Here is a 26,953-nt window from a genome sequence, read left to right on the forward strand (position 1 = left end):
GCCGGCCCCTCCCTCAGCAAGGGCGCCGCTGATTGGCCCCGGCGGCGCCGCGGCCGCCACGCCGCACGCGGGCCATGTTGACTGTCCGGCGGCGCGGCGCTCGGCCAATCAGAGAGCGCGGGCGGGGGGCGCGCGGGGCCTCGAGCGCGCGCGGGGCGAGCTCGTGATGAGGGGCGGGGCGGGGCTGGGGGGGGGCGGCGCGTGCCCGCGTCCTTAAAGTGACAGCAACACCCCTTTCCTCCTTGGTCCTCCAACTTCCATCAAAAAGTTATCTTCAGTAATCTGCAGGAACTTCCTGGACTATGTGTGCCGGGCCGTGCTGTCCCTCCAACAAATATCAGGGTGGCTGGAGCCCCACAGGAGAACCAGGGCCTGTGACCACGAGGCTGTTTCCAGCTGCCTCATCAACCTCCTCCTCCTGGTCTAGGCGCCGGTCCCAAACACCCACAACAGTGTCACCGTATCCGCCCTTAATTCTCATCCTAAACTCTCAACTCATTCATCTCTCCCTGGGTAGAGCTCAAGCAACTCCACCACCTCGCCTCTCTGACCTGTCCACGAAAGTACACAGCCATCCATGACAACATTCCAGCCATGTGGGCTATCCCATCGTATCTCAGCGATCACAATGAGATCCCTCCATGCCTCAGTAATTGCAATTTGTCATTAAGATTATTCATGCTGGGAGATTAGCCATGCAGTTTCTGAGGCACCGTGCCTGGCCTGTGAAACGTGGTGCTGCTTTACAGCTCCTCTGCAGCGAAGGTGGATGCGGCAGTGCCCATCTTCTGCTCGGACACAATTCCCTGTTAAAGCAAGCCAAGAAAATCCCACTGTCAGCCCACGTTGTGCGTGCATGGCAGTCTGCAAGCATTGGTGTGAGGAACTGGGAAATTTCAGCACCTGGAGCCACTTCCAGAGTTTCAGTCATCTTTCACTCAATAGGAAAAAAATCTCTAACCCTTTTCTCCTGTCAGGGAATTCCCTTGTTCTAAAAAAAGGTTTTCTCCAGGTCTGCAGCTCGGATTTCTGTAACAACTAGTGTTTGGAAGCAATGAGAGCAACACTTTATAAATTAACGACTAGTCAATATATTAATGTTGGATTAAGTCATTTGTGATAGGAATTTAAGTTACAGGAATAACTAAGGAATCTTTGACTAAATAGATACCAATACTGTAATTAAAAATGAAACAATTTTGAAAGAACTGCAGGAATGTCATAGCCAGTTGCACAAACAAGCAGATTTCGTGGGCCAGAGGACATGTTCAGTGGAAGGTTCCCCTTTACTTTGCTTCCAGCTCCCTTTCCCTGTTTCTCCAACCCAGTCCTTTCTGTAACATCAGCAGGTTAATAGCCTTCTCATATTTCCATTAATCCTTAATTTTGGGGCAACTTTATTCATGGTAGTGGCTATGCCTGATTCTCAGTGTTCCAAAGAAGAGCATAATGAACTCTGAAAGAAGGGTTTATTTGAAGGTATTCCTACTCCACACTTTTGTGCTTGCTGCTGGCTCAGACCTATCAAGTATTTTTTAAGATTTTTCTGTCAATCACCATTTTGTTAAAAGCCACTCAGATGCTGAGTACAAACTCCAAACTTTGTCTCCAACAAAGATGTAAGAGAGGTTTTGCCTGACTGTGAGATCTAGCTGCACCTTTCTGTGTTTGTATATCAAGGTAAACACACATTTCAATTACCTTACACCTCTGGATTTTTAGTATCCCTCTCCAAAGGCATTAAATCTCCCATGATCAATGAAGGATTTTCGCTGACTGCTGTCTAACCTCTTGTAGCACAGTGTTACACTTCAGGACTGTGGATAAAGCACAATCTGTGGAGTCATCTTGCTGTCAGGTGCTGCTACCCTGCAGAGAGCTGCAAACAGATATCTGCTGAATCACCCTGGCTCGATTTAAGCACCCAGCCTCACATACAAGAGCTTGGAGAACCAAAACCGAGGAAAGGGATTGTGCCAGAGCTGCCAGACAGATGCACTTGACACTGGAGAGCAAGCTTAAGCTGAGATCTGTAACTAGCATTAAACTGTCTGTGTCTTCTGCCCTTGGGTGGGTATTAATGGAAACTGCTCTCACTGGGTGAAATGCCAGACATTCACAGCCTAATGTGACATGTAAGACTTAGTCTGGCAATGACTTTTCCTGCAGGGGAGGAAGAAGTTTGATCATTGCTAAGCAGAGTCTTGGCACTAAATAGCTGATGTGCTTCTTAATTAATCTGTTCTGTCTCAAGGCACGTTAAGTACTATGCATGTGGTACATATAGAAATTGCCTTGTGAAATCACAGAGTGGAGTAAAATTCCTTCCCATATTTGTGTGGTAGAAGTTGTGTAATTAAAGAGGCAGCTAAAGTTGGCCCAACAACTACCACCAGCTGAAAATGCTTAAACTTACCTTCAACTTCTTTTTCTACATTTTAAGCTACGTCCTGTATGTGGCAGGGAATTGCTTATTTGCATGCTTAAAATGCATCCGTGCCTTTGTGCAACAGCAGACAGCAAATAAAAATGTTAGGATAAACAGGTCAAAGAGAGTATCACAAATGTAATCAGCACTCATCAGTTGAAAGTCTTCGAAAAGATTGGTGGCATCAAGTTCACACTGAACAAGTCACAGATTTTTCTACCAGGATCTGAACAAAATGAGTGATGGGAGGAGTTTGTTCTCTTGAGTGGCGCAGTATTCACATTTGACATTAATGGCAATATTCACATCAGAAAGGCTGAAAGGCACACTCTGAGCAAGAGACAATTAAAATTTGCTGCTGCCAAGTTTGGCCTTCAGCCAAGGGTACAATTAAAAACAGAAACACCACTCTTTTATCTTCCCTTGCCATCTCTGAATAAATTCTTTGATAGGTGGGAAATTAAAAGCTCCACATTGTATAAGCAAGATGAGGTCTCTGTTCCAGGAAACTAAAATATTTTAAAATCCTAAGATTTTGCTATGAGGATTTTCATTTTCATAATGCTTAGAAAATCCTATTTCAGGCTGGCTTCTCTGAGAGTGTGTATGCATATACGACCTTAAAAAAAACCAAACAAAACCAACAAAAAATTGAAATACTGTGTAGTCTGTCCCTTTTTCTGGCTGAGTGAGACAGATGACTAAGACACTGCAGACCATTGCTATTGCATTCCCTTCTCCTGCTTGCCAGGTCTCTCTCACAAAGCAAATGCAATGGAATTCACTTAAATGGCACCTTGAGGGATTGCCAGGGAATAGGTATTGTCTGTGCAATTCAGTAATCCCACAGATCAATTGGCACACCCACACTGAAAAAGTCATCTTAAGCAGTGTGCATCCAAGCCTGGCTGCAGCATTCTTTGTTTGCTACCAAGTTTTCCTTCACCAGGATTTTATGCATACTGAATTTAAAAAAAATACCGAGGGAGGGAGGGGGATAGGGAGGGAGGGAGGGAGGAAGCAGTGTGTGCATGTGGGAAGCATACAGAAAGACTGGAAAATAACCTTTGGAAAATGTGAGTCTGAAATGCTCCCAAGATCCATGCAAGGAGAGTTGTCCCAGAAAGAAAATGAAACATTTAGGAAGGAAAAAGGGCATTAAAAAAAATTCGTTTACATTGATATAGTAGGTAAGTAATGGAATTGGATTAGGTTCTACTAAAAACATAGCAGGAAGAGAAAGAAACAACATGGGGGGGCAAAAGGCAGGATGTTATCATGGAGATGCCATAAGCTACAGCCCAGGACAGCAACGGATCAACAGCATCTTCTCCATAGTTAAATACTAACTAACCTTAAGTAAGTGCTAACCCAGACCACCAAAAAGAATTTCTGTATGCAAATTCCTGTCACTATTTGACATTAGGTAGCAGCTTCAGAAGCAGCATAGGCACGTCCCAGCCTTTCAAAGATACCATGAATGCACATGCATCTTCAGGGAGCATGCTGGGAAGAAAATGATGAGCTGATAATTCTGAAGGGAGTTAGGATCTAAAATGCTGCAAAAAATGTAATTGAACCTTTTCTCTTCCCAAACCAAAGGATGAAGAAGTTGCCCTCATGGCTGTGGCTGGCTGCTTAAAGTATCATTGTGCAGTTTAAACATGCATTTACATAACTGATTAGAAATTAGCAGAATAATCAAATACTGAATGCAAAATTAATTGAATTAGTAATAGCAAGCTAAAGGAAAAGCTCTGTAAACCACATTTCAAAAAGATGGTTGTGGAATAAAGAGAAGGTCAGTATTCTCCCCCACTGCAGAGAGTTCACATACAAATTGTACTTCACAACAGATTTTATTTTCTGCACACAAGATGCATGTGCTTTACTGACCTTAACATTATGTATGTTTTCAAAGGCAAATACAGGCAAATTAGAAAAAAAAAACCTCTACTAGACCTTTCTGTTACTCTAAATAATGGGTTCATTCTTCAGAAGGAGGAATATAAATACAAAAATATGAAGGAAAAGCAAAGATGTTTTAACTCTTCATTAAGGAAAGGAACAGTCTGATGATTGTAGCAGGAACCTAAGAGTTGAGAGAGCAGAGGTGTCATTTCTGCAAGTCACCCTGAGAATATTCAATGAATATCATTCTGCAAATCAGACACTTGGTTGTTCTGGGCAGCTGCAAAGTAGGTGAGATATTTTTTAGGATTTCATGAACTTTAGTTCATTTAGTAGCTTCTGCCAGTGAAATGCATTGTTAGGCAGCAAAGAGCTCTCCCTGCAGATATAATATGACCATACTACATTAGAAAGGTTATTATCTCAGGGTTAAATCATCATGTTAAAAACATCAGTCTTGAATACAGAGCCATGTCTAGCTGTATTCCCTAACTGCAACTAATCCACAACTGTATTTCAGTTGGAAACCCTCTGTTAATTCCCCATGGCTCTGAACTGGTAATTAGGTACGGAGTACTTTGGGTAATCAGGTACTTTGGCAGGGCTCCTGTTTCCTTGAAGGGATAGCTCCAAGAATACACCACCTCTGCCATCAGCCCTTCATGTCTTTCCCACCTGTTTGTTCAATGCAGGTGTATTTGCCTTGTACTTACCCACTTGACTGCAACTGCAGGTTGATGATCTGTTCCCTTTTTCAACAAAGGGACTGTTAACTTCTACTATGCAAAGTGTTCTGGGTATACTTATGTGAGTTTTTAATAACAGCAGCTAGAATAAGTATCACAGTGGAACTACCCACTTTTCCTGCTTATGTAAAGATACTAAAGTCATCTGGAAAATACTGTTCTTACTGTGGGGCAAATTACTCAGCTCCCACTTAGCAGTAAATTTTTCTGACTGTAACACTGGCTCTTAGATAGAGATCAGTTCGCAGGACAAATTAACCAAAGCCTGGACAGCTAGAATGAACAGGAATCCTTATGTGGATTTGCTGACTGAGCAGCACCTTCACAAACGGAACTGGCAACCACTGTTGCTACTGTTGAGAAGAAACTTCTTACAGGTTGGCTTTTTTCTAATGATGGATTTTTATTGCATTTCCAGATGACATTATTAACCCACGTAAACAGGAATTTTGCTTTGCACGTAATAGAAAGTGTAAACAGAAATTTGAGCATCAGTATATGCTCACTTCTTCAATGGGAGCCCAGCACTCGCCTTCTAAATAAAAAGTCCCGTTGTTTTCAATTTGCACTTCCATTCTGAACCATTTGTAGATACTCCTTGTGTAGCTTTTCTTGGGTTTCATAAAGTTTCTTTAGCTTCTTAATTTGTCCTTTGCTAAGTTCTTTGCCTTCTGTATCATGGGTGGGAAATCCCTGAAATATTAAAAAAGAAAGAGTATTTAAGATAAATTCTTGGACTGCTTTTGTTCTTTATGAAATCATGTTTTAATAAGAAAGGGAGATAATGTAATAATGACAGGCTGTCAGGAAGGGGTGTATCTTGGCTAATTTTAGTCACCTAGAAGTTTGACAGCTAACTTGGACTATTTCTGTGTGTTCCCTTCTTAGTTAAAGAAGGGGCATAAGGGTGTATTTATCTTCTGTCCTGTACCATGTAAGGGAAGCTTAGACCACTAACTTCTAGATGGTTTTAGTTAAGAGAATAATGACTAATTCCTGAACAGATGGTTAAAATAATCTTTTAATCATACCAGCAGATTGAATTGAAGGCTTAAAGCAAAAGCAGTAAGAGATTTATGCTCTTGATGGAGAAAGTATGATCAGCATTTTTATGGACATTCTCTTTGGCTTGAAGGGGTATTTTCCAGTATTTATGCTCTCCATTCTGATTTGCCCCCAGGGCCTGAATTTGTGCAGGTGAAGGGGAGAGGCAGAAGCAGGATCAATGCCCCAAATCAGGTATTGAAGAAACAGTGCTTTTATGTTTTCCAAGTAACACTTTTATCTCCAAAGGGAGCAATCAAGAGCAAAGTTATGCATACAGCCCCTTCAGAAATCCTTTGCCAGGAGTGAGCAAAACAGTGGGCAGAAGTGAACAGAAAACACAGGACCTCTCCAAAAAACATCAGTTTTGGCTGAGTCGGGGAGTTTGTACTTGGAAATGAATACCCTGCCTTGCACCAGAGTAACAAATCTGTGAATGAACATCATTCACATTCCTACCCACAACATATATTTTGCTTTGCAATCAGAGGAGCCAAAGGAAGTGTACAATGAATGTACAAAGGAATGTAGAAGGAAAATACCCTTGAAATGATGGTTAACAGAGACCTTACTCCACAGTGCACAATAAAATTCATATATCACCTTTTCTTTCTCTCCTTCCCTCCTCTCGCCACATTAATAACACTGCACTGGAGGTTTGGAACAAGATTGCTATAAATACATACAAATAAGTATGTACAACTGGGGAAGGAAAACCTCTTCCTATATGAAGAAAAGTCTCTTACATGTTCATCAAACATGGAGTATTTGTCAACTTCCAATTTAAACATTTCATGTGGTGAAATCTTCATTTTTTCCAGTTTTGCTGCCTGTAATATAAAACATGCATTAACATCACAGTTAATTACTGACAACCTGTCACATATGCAAAAGGAGAAATAGATTATAATTTCAAAATCAAAGAGCACTTAATTCATAATTGTTTATTATGTGAAAAGAAACTTGGAGTGAGGTGTTTCTTACTAGGAAGGAAGTTCCTCACTTCTTCTACTGAAGACTCAGTAGGTCTTATAGCTGTGCTTGTCTGGGGGAAAAAATGGTTTAAACCTGTAGAAAACCACTTTATAAAATAGATGCATTGCAGAAACTCAAAATAATTTGCTTGTATACTCCAAAAACTACATCTGATTCTTGCCAATTTGGTTCCTTAGTCGACACAAAGTGAATAGTTGCTACGAGTAAAGAATATTCAGGAATTAACTCACTGCAAAGGGAACTACCTTTATCGACCTTCCTGCTGGGAAGCAAAGGTTTCTATGCAGGTCACAGAAGAATCAGATGCAGTAATTGCACCGAAAATAAACTGAACTCTCCGTTATCTGTAAACAAGCACATCTCAGAATCTTTTCCATGTAATTTTTGCCCAATGCAAGGGAATCACCTTTTTGAAAGAATGAAAAAAGGTACTTGGAATTTGTGGACGATAAATGCTATTTATCTTGTTTTATCTCTGTACGTGGTGCTCTCTAAAAGCTTTCTTCCTCTTTTAACACAGGATGTATTTCCTGTACTGTTAAAGTCATCAGCATGGCAAACAATATTTTCTCTTATGAGTTTACCTCCTCTGTCTGCCTACTCCCCATCCAAAGCCCAAAACCTTTGAGCTATCTGAATTCCGACCATAGAAGTAAAACATTTCACTGCTCAATCATAAGGAACAGGGGATTTCTAACATAGAAAAAGAAAAAACAAAGGAGAAAAAGAAATCCTTTTACATATACCTATGATACTAGAAAGGGAATAAAATAATAAATGACACAAGCAAAATCTTCTCTAACGGTAACAAGCATGTAAGATATGACTTTGTCAATTAAGGAAGTAATACTGTTTATAGACTGAAATTAAGTGCTACAAGTTCTTCTGTAGTAAGTTATTGCAGGCTTTAGTTGTGTTTTCAAAAATGGTTTCTCTATAAGAATTGAAAGTCCAAATCTGAACTGCAAGCCAACATCATTCTGAGCAGGAAATTGTACACAAAAAAAAGAAATGGAGACCTGGTTAAGGCTGGGCAGAGAGCCTTGTGTTCTAACGTGTTCTTTCCTGCATGTGACTATTGCTACCTACCACCTTCCTTCAGAATGAGGCTACTTACTTCCTGCTGTTGTTTTTTCCTTGCTGCTTCTTCTTTCTTCCTTTTTTTCTCTTCTTCTATCTGTGAGAGGCAGTGTTAGTGAGTAAAAGGTAATGCACTATTTCATTTAGTTGTTTTCTACAAACCTGAGCCAGCTCCCCTGGATATCTAATTACAGACAGAACTGGCAGCATGACCTGCAGCAAACCCACCATGCCTTATAATTAGGATTGTCTGATACTTCCCACTGTATGACTTTGATTTCATTTGCTTTTATTCACAGCTAAACCAGTTTTAACTGTTCAGAATGCATTTTGCATGCAAAGTGGATACCTATAAAAGAATACCTAAAAGAAATTGTCCTGTCATTTTAGGGGGAAAAATGTTTTGCAAATGAGTTTTTAAAAAAGACTGTATTTCAGTGATATTTTAAGCTCTTGCCTCAAACTGTGAAGACATCACACTTTCTCAAGCAGCAGTTGTATCACTTGATGTTCCTAGGGAAACAACTATCCAAATTTAGCCAACTTGCTAAAAATCCCATCTTGCACTTGCCCAGGAGAGACCTGTCAGTTCTCCAAGGGTTCTGCCAGTGCTGAACATAACACTGTTTCCAGGGAAAAGGGACTCTGGCTGCAGGTCCTACCCAGCAGCTATAAGCAAACTGCCTTCAAATGTCATTCTGATGAAAACACCCGGAGTTGGCTAAAACAACTTTTTACTTCTCCCTTTTCTAAAAAACATCAACATGGAATGAGAAATGTTGGAAAATCTTCCAAGTGTTTCTAGTCATGATAGAATTTTACTATTTGGTAAAACTGAAGACAGACATATGAAGTGTTACTCTTAAATATCACAAAGTCAAACATTAATGCTAGGAAGTGCCAAAAGCAGGGTTTCTGTACAGACCTTGGACATGTGAATTAGAATTCACAAGCTTTCTATAGTAACATGAATTCTTTCCCCCACATCCTGAATGTCTCACTAATCCACACTATATTAATTAAGATTTAGCCAGTACATTTTTTCCTCACATATGAGATGAATAAAAACTAGTTCTGTGGAAAATGTTGACTTCATTTGTACAAACAAAAGAAGTCTGAATTAGCTTCTCATTGGAATTGTTCTTCCAGAGAGAAAAGACAGTTTGAATGCAATACTTAACATCCCTTAATTATATACAGATCTTAAAAAGCAAACATAAAAAATCTTAGAGGTATTCTCTAGGTCCCATACAAAGTTTTCAAGAAGCTGTTTTGAAAAATTCTTTTTTTCAACACACTTAAATTTTTGTATCAATTCTCTTATGCCATTTTCCTTGTTGCTAGGCTGCTATTATTTTTCTTATGTATTATCACAGAAATGTAGAAGTATCCATAGCTAACACATTACTCTTAATTTTAAAAATATAGGATGCTTAAAATAGTAACCTTTTTCTTTTCTTCTCTTTCTTTCAATAATGTGTCTTTATCGACTAATTTAACCACGGTTGGAAGTCCTAAAGAAAGCAAAATGAGATGGATTAGTTTCTTAATTAGTCAAAGGTAAATGTGTTCACCCTGTGATAACTGTTTGCTTTTTGCATGCTGAACGCAACTACCACTCAGTGACTACTCAAAAGTGACTAAGAAGTTAGGTGCTATATGAAAAGATGAAAAATGTTGCAGTGCATGTTTTTTTATTCTGTACATGCATATATCCAGTTCTACATTATATATTCATACATATATACACCATTATATATGGTACATATTATGTGCCATTATATATAGTATATATGAAATACATACATGGTGCACAGTTGATAGGCTACAGCTTTGCAGTCCTTAAATTTATTGAATTATTCCAGATTAGTTTTGACAGTTTGTTTTCCCACTTCTCAGGAAAACAGCAGGGTTATAAAAACAGCTGCTACAAAGTTTCAAGAGGTAACTGAGTACCTTCATGATCTTCAAGTCGAACTCCAAGTTCAGGCAGGATGTCATCCCGAAGAGTGTCACTCAACTGCAGCACTTCAGTTACTACAGAGCATGAAAAATGCTTTTAGGGAAGTCAGATGTGGCCGAGGTACACTTTTATGCAGCTACATAGTTACTTCAGTGCAATTAAGAAATTGCCACTCTCTCACACACACAGAGAAAGGTCTTTAAAGTGATAACTAAAGTAAATCCTGCCTTATTTCAGCTACACAGAGAAGCAGCGTGTTTCTTTGCAGGGACTTGAAAATCACAAATTTCTTCTAAGATATCCTCACTGTTCCTGAAGGGGAACAGAAAGAAAATCCAAGGCAATTCAGAAATGATGCAGAAGTTCTGCCAGGGTATGGTGGAAGGGTACATGACTCAGGAAGATCCTAATGGTTGCTGTAGGATGTGCAATAAGAAAGGTTAAAAACCTAGTTTTAGAAAAACCACAAATTAACATATCCTGTGCTAAACCTAACAGTGCCCTTTGAAGGACTATGACTTTGTTGATTTGATAACTACACACACATTTGTCAGAGGAACTGTAATCCCAACATCCTCTTTTTATTTCAAACAATCTAGTTGCAGCAGAATGGAGAATTTTGGTTTGCCTTTCTGCATGGTTATCAGGACATCATGGCTAATATTTTTTTCCCTTGCAAACTTATCAAAGAACCATTGAAGACAGCAAATGGCTAAGAACTTAAGATTTAGCTGAAATATATGCAATCAGCTCTTAAGGGGAAAACAAATCTTCATACAGGTAATTTTTTGGATGAGAAATTGTATCAGCTGAGAAGCAGCAGAACAGTTAAGAGGAACTAAATGCATCAAGGAGACCCAGAATGTTGTTGGGAATTCAGTGGCATTTTTTATAGGCAGTCTGATATTTGGGAGGAACACTTAACCAAGTGTGACAAGACAGATACTTGGGTTAGATGTGCTTGTAATAAACAAGTGTTCTCCCTTTCAGCAATTCTTAGCTGGTTAAACCTAAGAAGTACTCAGGGTCTCAAAGGTATTATTTCAGGCAGTGGAAGTTTCCATCCAGGCAGTTTCCTAACCACTGCACATTCTGCTAGATACAAGTACCATCCCTGAGCCTTCATCTCTTCCACAATTCTCAGAGAGCTGCAAGTGAACAGAGCACTGACAATCCTAAAAGTATAAAAAGGAACACCCTGTTTCAGTGCATGGTTGTGTTCTGTGGCTCTCTCTTTGCATAGGAAACCACTGCAGTGTACAGAACCTCTTTTGTCTGCCATAAAAAGAGTTGTTGTTTCTCCTGATCCAGAGCAGTTACACACAGTGAACCACAGTCATGTTTGATGCAACTCTAAATAAGCCATTAAGATAAACCAGGGGTAAGATTACCTCACTGGCTGTTGACACTAAAAGGTGTTGGCTCTAAGCTAGGCAAAGGAATTACACATATCATATCAAGACATATCATATCAGAAACACCTACTGCTTATTCACTAAAACAGCATCTGCACAATTACAGATGTTTATTTATCTAAAATCAAGAATAATTGGAAGCTGAAGAAGAAGAAATCCACCAATGAGAAACGTATAATGAAACATATTATTTATGAGAGGACACATCCTCTGATCAATCCTGTCATCCAAAGGAATCAGCATGGCGCTTCTTAAGGCTGAAATGTGCCTGTTCTTTGCATGTGGTACCTCCAGAGCAAAGATGTTTAGGATTGGGAAGGGCGTTGTTTATGGGCTGCCTCAAGACACTAGGAGGCTAGTCTCACTGAGGACAGTGACCAGGAAACCAGCAGGAAAATGCCTTATCACCAGTGCCCATGAACATCCCAGCAGATGGGCACTCCTTTGGCCTGTGACTATTTCCCAGACATCTCTTCATATATTCTGTGAATTTCAAGCCAAAGAGTATCAGATGTGAAACAGATGTTGAGATGTTGTGAATGGGAACACTGTGATGGGGAGGAAAAAGAGAGCTTGAAAAGCATCTGGAGAATGCTGAATGTAAAGACTGGCAGCAAAAGACAAGAGCAGGCAATGCTACAATGAGAGAGCTTGTCCCAATTCTGGCCAGCTAATGACATATTTGGAAGAGGGCAGAAGGTGCAGAGGGCACTGTGCCCTAGAAGCAGCTTAGAACAAGATGCCATATGCCACCAGCACCACTGGCAGGAAATGAAGATGCAGGCAGAGTTCAGACATGGACACCTTTACCATGGGGTAGTCAATTTAAGCAGGTCTCCTGAGGCTGGTAATCAAAACCTGAAGGACTTGCTCTTGTTTAAATATCTGAATAACAATATGTTGCTAATAAGAATTCTTCCCAAGCATTGGGAGCTGCACTGGGCCACAGATCATCTCCACTGTGCATCCTTGCAGAGACAAGTATACAGGAGTCTTTAGTTGGTCAGCTACCCAAGTGAAATGTCACGATGTGCAAGACAGAGATGCTCTGACCAACCAGTCATTGACACATTTGGCAGAGGTTTTCTGCATTTCTTTCCCCTGTGCAGCCAGCACAGTGTTTTGCTTTGTCTGTTGACCATCATTGCTAGGTAGGTTCATAAATTAAGACTCAGATGCAAATGATCAGTGCAGATGTCCAGTTTGAAAAGTAATAACCTTATAAAATAGGCAATTAATTTTACTAATGTGTTTGAATGCTACCCATTCTGGATGATGGTAACATTTTTGCAGAGTATATATATTTTGATTCTTACTAAAAAACACAGCCTTAAAAATGGCTATTCTGTGAAATGTTTTGTAGGTACATTTTCAAAGTACATGTATATGGATGGGGACATTTGTAATACTCTGCAGGTTTTACAGAGCCACATACTTTTTATTTAACCTCTGAGAATACTTAAAGCAATACAGATTATTTTAACTAATATTTAACACAACCCTGCCAGCACAGGCTGTGATGGGGAAACTCCCTTTGCCTAGAGCCATGCAGAGGCAATATCCCCACCCACTAATCAGAACAACTTTTACAGTAATTTAATGCTTCCTGCAGGCAAGAATTTAATGGGTAAAGGGAAACAAATCTGTAGCATGTCAGGGCAGGTCCTGCCAACCACCACTCAGCTTCCATATATCAAATAGTTTAAAAGAAACGTGCCTCCCTGGTCAAATTGCAGAGTGCTGTATGCCCCAATCAAGCAGCAACTAGATCCAGTTTAATTCTTACTGTCCAGTATATTCCAGGCAAAAAATCACTGCCTTCCAAGCAGGAAATTCAAGTGCCAGTAAACAGTCTAGAGCCAAGTGCATTCTAAAAACGATCTACAAGAAGCCCCATGATATTTAAACCTTACCACTGCTAAAAGCAAGGATCAATTTAGCTCAACCATCAGAAAGCAAGGAAAAAAGAAGCTTCATATAAAACAAGTATTTATGTTAAATACCAAAAGACTAAAGCTCACATTTTTTGGCTGAGGATATATACACGAACCTCTTGAATTAATTCAAGTTACAGAAAATATTTACTTATTTACTAATAAGCCTATTTCTCAGCATCAATTAGGCCTATAAGAGTCTGACAATAATAGCAGAGTAGCCACATTAGGAAATACAGTTTTGTGCTTTTAATGTAAACTTATTAGCTTCAGGACTCCAAACAGTAGCAGAATGAGAGTCCAGAGTCTTTTCCAGCTGAATAGGTTACCAGACACTACAAGTAATTTCATGCATCTATGTAATATATGGGTTACTTATATGTAAAAAAATTTAAAATGCCCTGTTTTGCCTTCAAGTACAAATCCCAGTGTCAAAGTTTTAAGAAAACAAGAATTAAACACATATTGAAGACATGCAAAATTCCACAGGGAACAGCAAAAAAACAGTGGAGCTCCTCCATTAGGAAATACCAGTAAAATCAAAGAAAGCTTAATGGAACAACCTTTTTAACACTCTATAGTTCTGCTGCCAACACACACAGCATGATCAAAGCTTTTCAGAGGGATTAAAAAAAGCACCTGAAACAACTTCTAGCAAACTCCCAGATGAATTCTCCAAAGAGAGCACTCCAATTACCATCAGGGGAGCTACGATTCCAACTATGCTAACAAATAACAGTGAACATCTTGGGCTATTTAAATGCAGACACTATTATTGTGTAGCAATCTACACTTTTAAGAGAATGCAAACTCCCAGGGGAGGAGATCATGGGTACTTTCATATCTAGAAAGCAGGAGTGCCCTAACCTAGAAAAACAGCAGCTACACCTCGTCATTCCAGAACTTTTATATTCTTTAGGAAATTAAAATTAGCTTAGTAGCCTGTAAAAGAGGCCCAAATTAAAGAGAGAGGCAGCAGAGATCCAAAAATTCAAATTCAAAGATGCCTTACTTTTATTCCCTAAGCAAGGAGAGACTGTCAGCTGCCTCACACCCACACCTCCATCGTCTCCCCCAGTTTGGTTCCTATGACCTACAAGTCTCAGTACAGGAAAACAGTACAGGAAAAAGTGAACTCTCACCTTTCTTCTCTCTGGCGATTTGTCGCACTCCTTCTCTGAACTCAGAAAGAACTTGGAGGTATGGCATCACTGTAGACTCAATCTGCAGGATCATTATTTCCACAGTTAGCTAATCATCATTTAGATATAAAACATGTCCCTACCCACTTCATATTTATGTACTGTTGGATAGAACTTGACCCTCAGGGCAGATCTGTATCAATAAAAATTGTCATTGCTCTATTGATGTCAAAGGATAGACAATAATTTGCATTAGCTGTCAATTTTCCTTTTGTGCAGATAAAATCAGCTTGCAAAGTTCAGCCTCTCCCCATCCCTTTTTCACCTCTTTTCAGTTAGATCCATCATTTCCATAGGGTTATGCTACAGTCCAGCTAACTAACTATAATGCAGTGCAGGGATAAAAACAGCACTCAGATGAATTTGCTCCTTCATGTACTGTGTTGTCTTAGGCCCAGCTCTTTATAATAATAACACCATTATACCATGATAATAACACCAGGTGAAACTGATGTTAGGACACAGATCTGCTCCTGAGATTTCAGTTTATGTTAATTTCCTGTATTTCCAATACAGTGCAAATGTCTATAATCCTCACACAATTGCCTCTCCCACAAAAAGTGGGGAAAGATTACTGTTGAATTATTTCAGGTGTAAGTAAACACTGGTCATGAAATCTCAGAGAAAAAGTCCTGTGAATCTGGTCTCAATGGCAGTGAATAGCAGCAGCAAGCAGTTAGTGAACAGCTACAAAAACAACAGATCAGAGCCATCTGCCAACACTTCTCTGGAAACCCAAGAAGAAAAGCCAGGCCCTCAGGGGAAAGGCTAAATTAAAAGTTTCATTACTCTGGAGGGCGAGGGAGAGAAAAAAAGTTGCAAACTTTTCTCCTCTACAATTTACGCGTCTTTCCTGTCTGTTAAATCTCCATGACAAATTTCTGTGCAATTAAGGGACAAGATAGTCTGTCATGCTCTAAAAGTGCCCCTATGAAAAGAACTGGGGAGGTCTGTTAAAACATTTTATAAATGTGAACACTGTGCAATCAGCTCCATAATCAGAAGCCGTGCTGACAAGTTTGGCCCAAGGAACAGACTCTGGAAAGCGAGGAACAGTCTCATCTCCACTCTCTCTCTGCACTGAAACTACCTCTTCATGCAAATAAAGTGGTGTTGGGAAAGCAGGCACTGTCATTGCTTTATCAGTCATTTCAAGATGAAAGGTTCTTATTTCCAGAATAACTAACTTGAGAGAAATGCTGAATTCATTTGGAAAATTGTATTATGGAACTGAGGTTTTCTGACTTCAAATCTCTTATATCCACTTTTCAAGTAAATTACTGACCCATGGTAACTAAGCTAGTTGTTCTTTCAGAGCTTTTGAAAAGGATTATGCCTTTTTTGGCAATATTGACCCTATTGGTTCTTTCATCTCCAATCTAAAAAAAGGAACAACTGGCCTCACCCACAGCCTTCTGTAATGAGAAGTTTTTGAACTTTGGACGTTCACCTCTTTTAATTTTTGCTAAGAAAAATAAGTATCTGCATGGACGACTGAAAGACAGTATAATATTTAATGAAACAGCCAAAACACTTGTGATATTATGCATTTTTATATTATAATGCTTAACACCAGTAATGACCTGGATGATAAAAACAAAAGCTTCTTCTGTGTAAGAGATGTTAGCACAAGATTCTTCTGACAACTGTGCTAACAGTGTTGCAAAACGTGGAATATGTAAAATTTCCTTCAGAAAGCATGTTCTTTAATGTTTGATCTTTGTATCCTTTCATGCCTAATCAACAAGAAGGGAGATTTAATCCCTGAAACAGAGAGCAGCTAACAAGCAAGCTCTAAGTGATGCCCAGGTGTCAGAAAAACAAACTACTTGTTGGTAGAATTGCCTTGTTAAGGTTTAGGGCTGGACATGCTACAATGATCTCAGACCTTAGGGGAGGCTAACAAAACTTGGGAAGAAGGATGGACCACTGACAGTGGACACTAAGAATGCCACAAAGAATTTATGGGCCACATGGACACTTGGCAGAACTCCCAAGATAAGGGAAAAACTCATAAAGCCAACTCATCAACTGTGCTGGAATCAGCTCCCACGGGGTAAAAGGTAATTCCAACCACCAGCTCAGGGACCACCAACCCAAGAAACCCACTGGCTCAAAAGAACAGAAAGACTGAGCATGCAGACTAATTAGCATGGGAAGCAAGAAAATTATTAACCAAGAGAGGATAGAATACTAATTAATAAGAGAATTATGTAACTCGTAGCCAATAAACACTAGTTCCTTTGTTTGCTAAAATGTTTAAGTAGTAAAAAGTTTTGATAGTTGGTGTGCTTGATTTGTGGAATACTACTGAGTACCCAGGCCTGCACAACTCTGAAACAAATAATCCATGTCTCTCTTGAGTGTGTAATCACTGGCTTGTTGCACATGGATAACAACTCCAATTTTTGTGGAGAACAACATGTGTTAGCACGGGATTTTTATTTTTTCTGCACAAAATTCTTCTCACTCCACCACCCTTGGCAGTGTTATTTTCAAGGAGTGAAAGGACTTCGCTTCAAGCTATCACCAATCCTTCCATAAAGCATATCTATTGGAAACACTGCTTGAAGTGCTAAATACAAATTTAATTTTCATTTTCCCTAAAAAGGTAGGTGTTAGAGTGCTTCCTTTCTTCTGAAATTCAAAATAATTCTGAGCCAAATTAAAAATCACTGTTGATGGGCTTTGTAGGCAATACTGAACATCTTCCTTATTATATAATTAATAAGAATTTCCACAGCACACTAATGTAAGTATTTGCATGGGCAATTATCAGATGAGTGTTCATTCCCATTCTTCAACCACAAGCAAGCTTGCCAATTCCTTTGATGAATAAAAAGTTGAGCTTTTTTGTTACACCAGAAACGTTTCATTTAGTCCTTTTAAGGAGGAGCAGAAAGGTGCATGGTCACACCTTTAAATGCAGAAAAATACTTGAAAAACAGCACTGATGTGGCCACAAGAGATTTTTGGCACGAACAAAGTGTTGATGGCTTTCACATGGAGTTATTTCTCCTGCCTGCACCAGAAAATGTTCCAGTTATTCCAGAGCCCATCAGCACTTTCATCAGGTGCCTCTCAGGTATTTCCAGAAAAATTCTGCATCGCAGCAGAACTGCTGGGTGACTAAAGCAAAACAGCCTTTGAAAGCCACATAAAAACTGTGGCTGCAAATGAGAGCAGAAGAAGAGATTGAAATGTGGATAAAACTCCAGCTGCCTCCAGGCTGGTTTTTGGTGTACCACAAAGAAGTTTAATCTGTATAATTATATTTTTGAAACTACTTAGCATACAAATACTTGTAATGAGCCTTTAGACTGCAGCATGTGCTGCCTGTAGTTCACATGTGGTTTATGAAACAGACTCATCATTCAGAAGACAAGATAATTCTTTTTCTGGTTGCTATACAATTTGTCTGTCATTAAATCAAACAACCTACAAAAACCCCAACTCTTGAAAAAGAAAAATCCTGCTTCCTAAGCCAATTAATTACATCAGATTGAAAAGCTAAAAGCAAAAAGAACGTAATTCAGCTACATATCAGTAATGTCATCACTTTAACCTAAGCTTTCAAAGGACACAGTAATTTTGTGTAGTGTATTTTGTCCTTCACTTACATTTATGTTTTGACTATTCCCTCCAACAGGAAAACCAATTGCTTCATCACTTTCTATGGCACCGAAAATCTGGTCAGGTAAAAAGAAAAGATTGTATACATCAATTCTCAGGTATGTGAAAACTAAGTAAAATCACATATACTAGGCCTTTGAATAGTTCTCATTTAAGCCAGAATTCACAACTCCAACAAGATTATGTTTTGATTTGTAATTGATACACCATACAAAGCATTAGCTTTCAGATTTATCTTTAATGCAGTCAGAATTCTCATTCTGACTTCATTTTTTTTCTACTATCTAATTTTCCTTGCATGTATCCTTAGGGGCTCTCCACTATTCAACGGAACATTAGCTGAAAACATTAACGTAACATGGAGGACTCAAAATTGTTCCTGGTGCAGCACATGCTGCAGTTTGGGGTTGTTTTGGCTGGGGGATGTGTGGAAGATCTCTAGTCTCCTCTAAGATTTAAACAAAGACTGTACAGATCCCTCCATCCTTGAAAATACAAGTTATAACTGCACAGTGCAATAACAGCATTACTCCTTGCTGTTACATACCTTTAGCATTTGAGTGAGATAGGAGCTGATGTTTTCTAAAAGCAGTCTGTTTGGTATCTGTCTGGAAGATTTCTTTGCAGCAATGTAGGAATTACTCTGGCTGACTAGCGAGCGCATTTCTTCTAAGACAGAGCGGGTGTCAATATTGTCACACAGTGCTTCATGAATTGCTTCCTTCTTCTCGTAAAAACTAAGAAGAAAAAGATTCTTTTTAACTACTCATGCCAAAAAACCTGAAACATACTCTGAAGAGTCCCTGTTAGAAGAGAAAGGGGATGTAAAAGTAAGGTAATTTTTTGTTGGTCATAGTTTATATTTGAAGGAAAAACAGATGAACAAGAAAAAAGGCATTATCGTGACACTGCTGTTTTGCTGCTATGGACAAAGGCAGGCAGGATAATCTAATTGGCAACAACTATCCAAACAAATTACATCAAACACTTTTTCAGCAACTGGCCTTTTCATGCAAGTTTAGTTTTTAAAGCAGTATAAATTGCTTATTTAGTATCTTCTTGTGCTTAATTTTTTTTTTTTTTACAGTTTTGCACTCCTGTGCAAACACTCCTGTGTACCAACCAAGCCCTCTGTTTAGTATCATTCCAGGAAGGAGCACCAATTAACTTACCACAACGTGAATTGTTATGAAGATATTACAAGTAGATAAAAGGAATAAAATCATGCAAACCTTTGTCATGTTAGTGACATGGTAGTAGGTATAATAAATAATACTGTATATTAGGTACCATTTCATCACACAAAGGCCTTCTGGTTTCAAGCAGTGTACTTTTTCCAAGAAAAAAGAAAGTGTAGAAGAAAGGACACAAAACCAAATATCCACGAAGCATGTCTTCTATTCCTCCCACTTCTTTATCCCTCCCTTTTGACCTCTCTATTTCTTACTATTTCCCCCCTTTTTAAAAAAGGGGTTATGTTTACCAATCTCAAGTTGAAGATAAAATTTTCAGAGGATATCACTACACAGAAACATCTACACTTAGTCCTCCAATAGTAACATTCGTGACCACAATAGTGAACTGAACTTTAATACTGTAATGTAAGATGCTTCTATTTTAAATTTCAGAAAAAACAGAAGTCATATAGGAAGCTGTTTGCATTAAAAATAATAATGGTAGTTATAAAAGCAAAATTGATTTCACTGTCTCAACAACATATTTTCAAACACTGGCAGTCTGATCTGTTGTGGTTTTAGTCAGGTCATTTAACTTCTGCTTGTCTCAGATTGCTCACTACACTTTGAAATGTGCAAAATTCTGTTTTTCCTGTTGTAACCACTGGGAATTATTGGTCACTTCTCAGAGAGAAGACAAGATTTCAAGTAGTGAAGAAAATGACAGCTATCTAACAGAAAAGTTCTCTTTCCTTTCACAAACATGGCAATGAGGCATGCCAGTGTACTTAACATAAACAAAAGGGAAATCAACCATTTCATCTATACCTCATAAAGCTGCCCCAAGATTAAACTGATTGCTTTTAAAGACTTGGGATATTAAGTGGAAATTCTACAGACATAAATATCACTATACACATTGTAAATGATTTTGTAAAGAAAAAAGAAATAAACATGGAGCTACACAATGGCTATTCAGAGAGAAGGAGGAATGCTCCACTCACTTTTTGTTCAGCTCTACCTCTTGGTTTTCCCATTTCTGAAACTGGCCTGTCACATCAGTGGGAGCTCGAAGAATATCCTTCACATTTAAAAAGAATTCCTGTAAAAGAAGAATAGAGCCAGAAATCAGTTTCAATTACACATAACCAATACTTACTATGAAAGGGCATTATTTCTTAATGAGACCCCTAAACTTTATGGGTTTAACAATGTTTCAGCCAGGATCTATTGAAAGTCTGTCAAGACAATAAAACCCACAAATTTCGAATAACTTTGTAAATCACAGTTGGACTGCAATTCATTTTTATCTCTTGCTCTGTTACTACATAATACCCTACAATATTCTAACACCAAACTGCTCATACAAAAAAAACTCTTCAAAAAGTTTAGGCAACAGTTCTTATGGCAGATTTTAAAGTGTGTTGCTAGCAATGGAAGCTGAAGAATAAAATGGCTTTATAGCAAGCATCTGTTTTAAATGGGCATCCAACTCAGTAAAAAGTCATTTTAACCTAATCTGTGGCCCAAACCAAACATTTTACATAAAAAGCAGAATAGCTTCAGCTGGAGAGACCAGTATCAACAATCTCAAAATGCTGTACAGTGTCCTTGTGGGAAATGTGAGTTTAAATTATGGCTCCAAACTAACCAGGGACAGGAACTCTGCCTGACCTCTCACATACCTGCAAGGCATAGAGGCAAATGCTCGATGTTTGTGGTGAGGAGAGGAAGTGGGAACAATACTCATTCTTCCCCTTTGGCTACATTTGTGTAGAGTCTGACCTGGTAGAAATGTTACAAAGTCTCTGTTGAACTGAGTTCCATGAGCAAGTTCAACTGAGAAACTGATCTTGTGTGTAAGTGCCAAGCTACTCAGAGATGTCAAAACTTGGAGAGAACACCCAGCTGCAGAGAAATGTAACAGTCCACAGGATTTACAAGACTTGAGTGCTCAATGGTAGCTAAATAAACACTGTGACATCCCACCTGATGAATTCAGAAGGCAAGTACAGTCTGGGAATACGGCCTACATATCCTTGGAGTTCTATTCCTTGAAACATATATGGCAACACAAAGTTTAGAGAGCTGGAGAAGGAATGGAAAACTTACTTACATTCATAAACTTCTCATACTGAATAGCTGACTCCATGGTATTATTTGAATAATCCAGTGTATCCTTCCAAGAGTGCATGAGGAAAGCCAGCCGTAACTGTCGTGCTAGTAGGAATTTCAAAATAAAGAAGGAAAGTTATCATAAGCTAAAGCATTTTCATGGACTCCAATACTACAGTGGCTCAGAACATAATCTTTAAAGTTCTTACTATCAGTACATCTACCAAAAAAGCAAACCCACTATTATCCATACAGATAAATACCAACAAGGATCAAAAGAACAAGGAAGCTGTTCTAAAGTTATCGAAGAAGAAAGATGCCTGAAGTTACCCTGAATAAAAAAAATTATCACAGTCACCACTAAAAGTACATCAAAAGCATTCCTATTCCAAAATAATTTTTACCTGTATGTTTCTTCAGTGCATCTTTTATGGTAATGAAATTCTTCAAAGATTTGGACATTTTACAGCCAGCAATTGTTAAGTGACCAGTATGCAGAAAATACCGAACCCAGTGATCATTTTCAAAATACGCCTGCAGGAAAAAACCAAAACCCAAAGACCCAACACTGTTTACATCTGTATCATGAAGCAAGAAAACTTAGAGAATAAAATCCTGAAAACCAAAACTTGTGCTTACACAAAACACACATCAAGTTTTAAAAACTGAATTATGGACTTGCGTAAGTTGCAGTCAAAGCAAAGCATGTTGCTTTATCACTGCAGAAAGGTCACTTCATTCACCTCAGACTGTGCCAGTTCATTGTCATGGTGAGGAAACCGGAGATCAAAGCCTCCTCCATGAATGTCCATCGACTCTCCCAGAAGGGATCCAGCCATCGCAGAGCATTCAATGTGCCAACCTGGACGACCCTGTTAACAAAAAGGCATTACTTGGTTACTAGTAACTGTCTTCCTCTTCTGCCTCTGTCTCATGCCCTCAGTTACACACCTGAGGAAATGGGATATGCTGTTACTAGGAGAAAAAGATTCTCAGCCACAGCTTCCCAAAAGGAAAGTGTTGCATTTAAAAACCAGCCTGGCAATACATCTGTAATGTTGTGATTATCTTGCTTAATCTTCTTTTAAAAGCTACATTAATATTTTTGACCACAAGGGGAAAAAAAAGGAAACAGAATTTACTGCAGATAAAGCCTGTCAATAAATAGAGGACAAACAACCAGTAACAGCCATGCTGAGCCTGCATGCAAACTTCTGCTTAAAAAGTATCAGACTGATAGACACATTCTAGATTATTAAATGAACATTACCCACAGAATCTTACGACTGAATACAGAATCTCCACAATTTATACATTGTTAAAATGACATGAGGCCAAAAAACTTGTGTAACTGTGCTATTTAAATAAGTGTAGAAAATCCAAATCCTCATTATAATGTCCTTACCTTTCCCCATGGAGAGTCCCATGAGGGCTCTCCTGGCTTGGAGGACTTCCATAAGGCAAAATCATTTGGAGAACGCTTCTCACTTAAGCGATCAGCTGAGATGCTCAGGTCACCTTTCAAAAGAGAAAATGCAAATGTATACATTTTACACCAGCATTACTGATTTGCCTTGCTGTATCTCACATAAAGAGAATCTTAAAAAAAAATATAAAAAAACCCAAAACAAACAAACCACAAAAAAAAGTTAAAAAACCCCAAAACACAAACCCCCAAATCACTGAACCCACAAAAATCCTCATTATTAACCTTGATAATCCTTTGTGTTTTGGTTACTGCTTGGCTGACAAATATCTGACAAGTATCAGTTGCACTGCTTTCTAAATTTTGACATGAGATTCGTCTACATTCTCTCAGCAGGCACAACTCCAATATTGCAGTTACAGAAAAAGAAATACAGAAAGAAAAAGCCCCATACTCAGAGATAAGTAAGACTGCAGATTCAATTCCTTCCAAAGTTAGATGGATCTAAATTGAGACTACGATTGTCTTCATCTGCACACACAATCACCGTCTCATACAATATTTCTTCCCCTAATCTCAGTTGTTGCACAGAATGGTTGGTACTTGTTCAATAGCTACATTTACTGTTGTGTTACCATCAGAGATGTGTTATCATTATTTGCTGTTAGCTCCTCATGATAATTTAGGTGGCACTTTTGTTTTAACATCTTGAAACACAAGGCATTTACAATTTCTGCACTACTGTCCAAGACTAAAAGTGGTCAACAATACTCCCTACAGCATAAAAATCCAAGACAAGACTGTCAAAGTTAAACTTCTCAATTAGTTCTGCTGTATAGGTTGAGTTATTTGCAATCTCAACTGCCTAGAATATAGTACATTATACACTTTAAATCTAGATGTCTTTTGCTTTTATTTACATTAATTGCAACTTTCAAAGCTTAGCATTTCTGCTGCTTGTAACAGTGAAAATTACATTATCTGTCAGAGTAACAAAAATCATCACAAATGAGTCAAAGGAGCAAAGGTGACCAAGCAATCACTTGGTACCTGCATACTCTTGGTTAGTTACATTAATCACTCAGCATCAGCTCCTGTTTGCAAAAGGACACAACTATTCAACAAAAGTGACTGGTTATGTGGTGGAAATTATATATTCATGTTCCACAAATATGGTAGTTTAAGCTAGCACCTTTTATTTCACATAGAAGATTTCAGCTATAAGAATTTGAATAAAGGAAAAAAACCCCATACCCATTTAAAGCACCATCTCTCAGATACTGCTAAATTCACCTACTGTATGAGTGTCCTGACTTCACCTGCTATGGGTATTATATTAAAACCTTTCAATATTCTTTTTATAGACTTTCTGCATGATGTGCTAAAATTGTACAACTCTAGAAGAAGATAACTAATGAATCTCATTTACTGAGCATTTTAAGTCAATCTTCTGCTATAGCTCAATTTAAAAAAATCTATATTTGGATTTAGTTCAACACAACAAGTTTACAAAGTAAAAAAAGAGTTCTCAGTATGGAAGAAGAACCCAAATATTTGTCATGAAATAACCCAGTCTGATGTGGAGAACTTTTGCCTGGCATGTGGAAGACCCAGCTTCAAGTCTTTGCTCTTACTTTGAGCCCGATGAAGGGGCAAAAAACTGAGCTATGGCCAAATGACTGAGCTATTCACAATTCTGACCCAAAAAACCCCACAAACAAATAAAGAGCAACCCAAAACCACCCTAGGATTAATAATATTTCTTCGTATTTTCCAATTTAAAACTTTCAGGAAAGTACTGGCTCAAGCTACAAAACTTTGGCAAAGAAATTGGTAAAGGAAGTGCAGCAGGTAAATCATTAAGCTCTGACTGTGACTGATCCAAACATCAGTGAAATCAATTGAAGAGACCAGCACATCATCAGTTTCTTCAGCACCTTAAGCCAATCTTTACCTTCACCCTCCTGAAGAGCCTTCTGATCACCTACAGCTTCAGGCACCAACTTAGCATAGGAGTGTTTTTCACTGGCATCAAACTTCATAGTATCAAAGTATACAGATCCATTGGACACATACCTGAAAAGTAAAAGATCATTATTTAGCTACTTTTCATCCACAACTTAACTGAATTTTATCCCCAATATCACTGTCATAAGTTCTCTAGTAACTCCACTCACAGTATGGTACTGCTCAGTATTGTAAAGATGACTTTGGTGAGTCCAATTTTTAAGGCCTTACCATATGAAGACTTTGGAGAAATTATTAGAAGTTACAATAAAATTGATCAAAGAGAAAGCAACAGCTATTGTTAAGTTTTTAAGAGGTGAGATACCAGGTACAAGTCACAAGAATTACCATTTTTTAAAGTTTATGTTATTTACAACTGACTTCTAACTGTCAAGTGTCAATGTTTGACAATTTTTGATGAAGACCAGGAATCAAACACAGTTCAAGCAGATGGGACTTTGACTTTATTTTAATGAACAAGGATTTCACCCTACAGGACATCATAAGAAGCACATCAGGTGAGAAATAACAGCTCTTTTGCAAAGAAATCTGAAATGTCTTTATTTGATGAAAAACTGCTTCTAGCAAAGACTACTATCATATATGAAAACAGAGAAAACAGCTCCCAGTTAAGTGCTGAAAGCAATTATTCTGGCACCCAGCAGCAAACTTACCCATAACCATTATCCACAATCTTCTTCACAAAATCCACAATTTCTGGCACATATTCACTGACCCGTGTTAAAACATCTGGAGGTAAAACCTAGAGATAAAAAGTAGAATTATATATATACATATATGTATATATACACACATGCAAATATGCACTAAATATCTGTGTTATTTATTGGTTACAGATTTGCTCAAAAGCAAGTGATAATAAAATCTAACACTCCTACCTCAAGCTTTCTGCTCTGAAACAATGTGCTGTGGCCACCTTTTCCTCAGCTTTTAAGGGGATGGCAGCACTTCTGACAGAAGAGGCAATAAGTCCCTCTGATTTGCAGGTAAATAAATCAACCTTCACTGACCTGAACCACTGCCTGTGACACAGCATTTCATCTGTAACAGACAAATCTCTTCTTGATGGTTATCATCACATAATTTCTTAGTGGCTGAAGCCTCTTAAGTAGTCAGACTAAATGCTGAGGTTGGCAGGGATCTCTTGTGCAGCCAACAGATTTGAGCTCAAATTTCTGGATCAGTCTATGATTATTTGCCCATGTTACACCACGGGGATGGCATGGAGAGAACACATCAAACCTGATCACCAAGTAAGTGATGTGCAACAACCACAACGGATTTAAGATTGTGGGGATGAAAACAGAGCAGGTGCTAATTTAAGATCTACCTATTCAAATTAAAGGAAATACTTTATCAGTGAGGTTAAAATATGAGGTTCTTGAAAGCTATTAAGGAGCTAAATTGTATTCTGAGTACTGTAGGGCATAGAACATACATTTTTAGAACAGAAAACAGTTCATTTACTTACGTTGAGTGCTTCCATATCTTTATGAAATTCCCCTTCCCAGAATTTGGGGAGCTTTGAGAATATGGAATTGTCAGTCACCTGACTGCCAAATTTTGTGTCCAACCAGTCAGACAGCAAATCTTTGGCTTCTTCCAACAGTGTCTAGAAAACAATAATGATAAGAGCAACTGATCAAAGACTTGCCCTGTTTAAATTCTGCAGGAAGATCTTATTCTGAACAGAGAGAGGTCTGCTTAAGGAATAAGACCTTTGCAATGAGACACTTAGTTATGAGTACAGAGTACTCCATGTTTCTACCACATTTTCATCATACTGCCCTTCATAAATATAGATGAAAAAACCAGAGCAAGGAAGATAAACTGATATGTGATATCTGTTTTGATGCT

At 38.5% G+C, this 26,953-nt stretch overlaps 1 protein-coding gene across 2 annotated transcripts in view; it reads right to left on the reverse strand.

Annotated features, from left to right (window-relative positions):
- Nucleotides 1–4,272: 4,272 nt before the first annotated feature.
- CARS1 (cysteinyl-tRNA synthetase 1) overlaps nt 4,273–26,953 on the reverse strand; it is a 34,818-nt gene continuing 12,137 nt past the window's right edge. For both annotated transcript variants that reach the window (XM_048307694.1, XM_048307695.1), the window contains 16 exons: nt 26,568–26,708; nt 25,750–25,838; nt 25,023–25,144; nt 23,048–23,160; nt 22,386–22,514; nt 22,047–22,176; nt 21,644–21,747; nt 20,532–20,629; nt 18,900–19,089; nt 18,340–18,408; nt 14,660–14,741; nt 10,162–10,242; nt 9,652–9,719; nt 8,243–8,302; nt 6,876–6,959; nt 4,273–5,778 (listed from right to left, as the gene is read on the reverse strand). In XM_048307694.1, the coding sequence (XP_048163651.1) occupies nt 5,644–5,778; nt 6,876–6,959; nt 8,243–8,302; nt 9,652–9,719; nt 10,162–10,242; nt 14,660–14,741; nt 18,340–18,408; nt 18,900–19,089; nt 20,532–20,629; nt 21,644–21,747; nt 22,047–22,176; nt 22,386–22,514; nt 23,048–23,160; nt 25,023–25,144; nt 25,750–25,838; nt 26,568–26,708 (1,695 nt within the window). In that variant the 3' untranslated portion in view covers nt 4,273–5,643. The remainder of the gene's footprint in view (nt 5,779–6,875; nt 6,960–8,242; nt 8,303–9,651; nt 9,720–10,161; nt 10,243–14,659; nt 14,742–18,339; nt 18,409–18,899; nt 19,090–20,531; nt 20,630–21,643; nt 21,748–22,046; nt 22,177–22,385; nt 22,515–23,047; nt 23,161–25,022; nt 25,145–25,749; nt 25,839–26,567; nt 26,709–26,953) is intronic.

The sequence above is a fragment of the Corvus hawaiiensis genome, chromosome 6 (genome assembly GCF_020740725.1).
Source record: "Corvus hawaiiensis isolate bCorHaw1 chromosome 6, bCorHaw1.pri.cur, whole genome shotgun sequence".
NCBI lineage: Eukaryota > Metazoa > Chordata > Aves > Passeriformes > Corvidae > Corvus > Corvus hawaiiensis.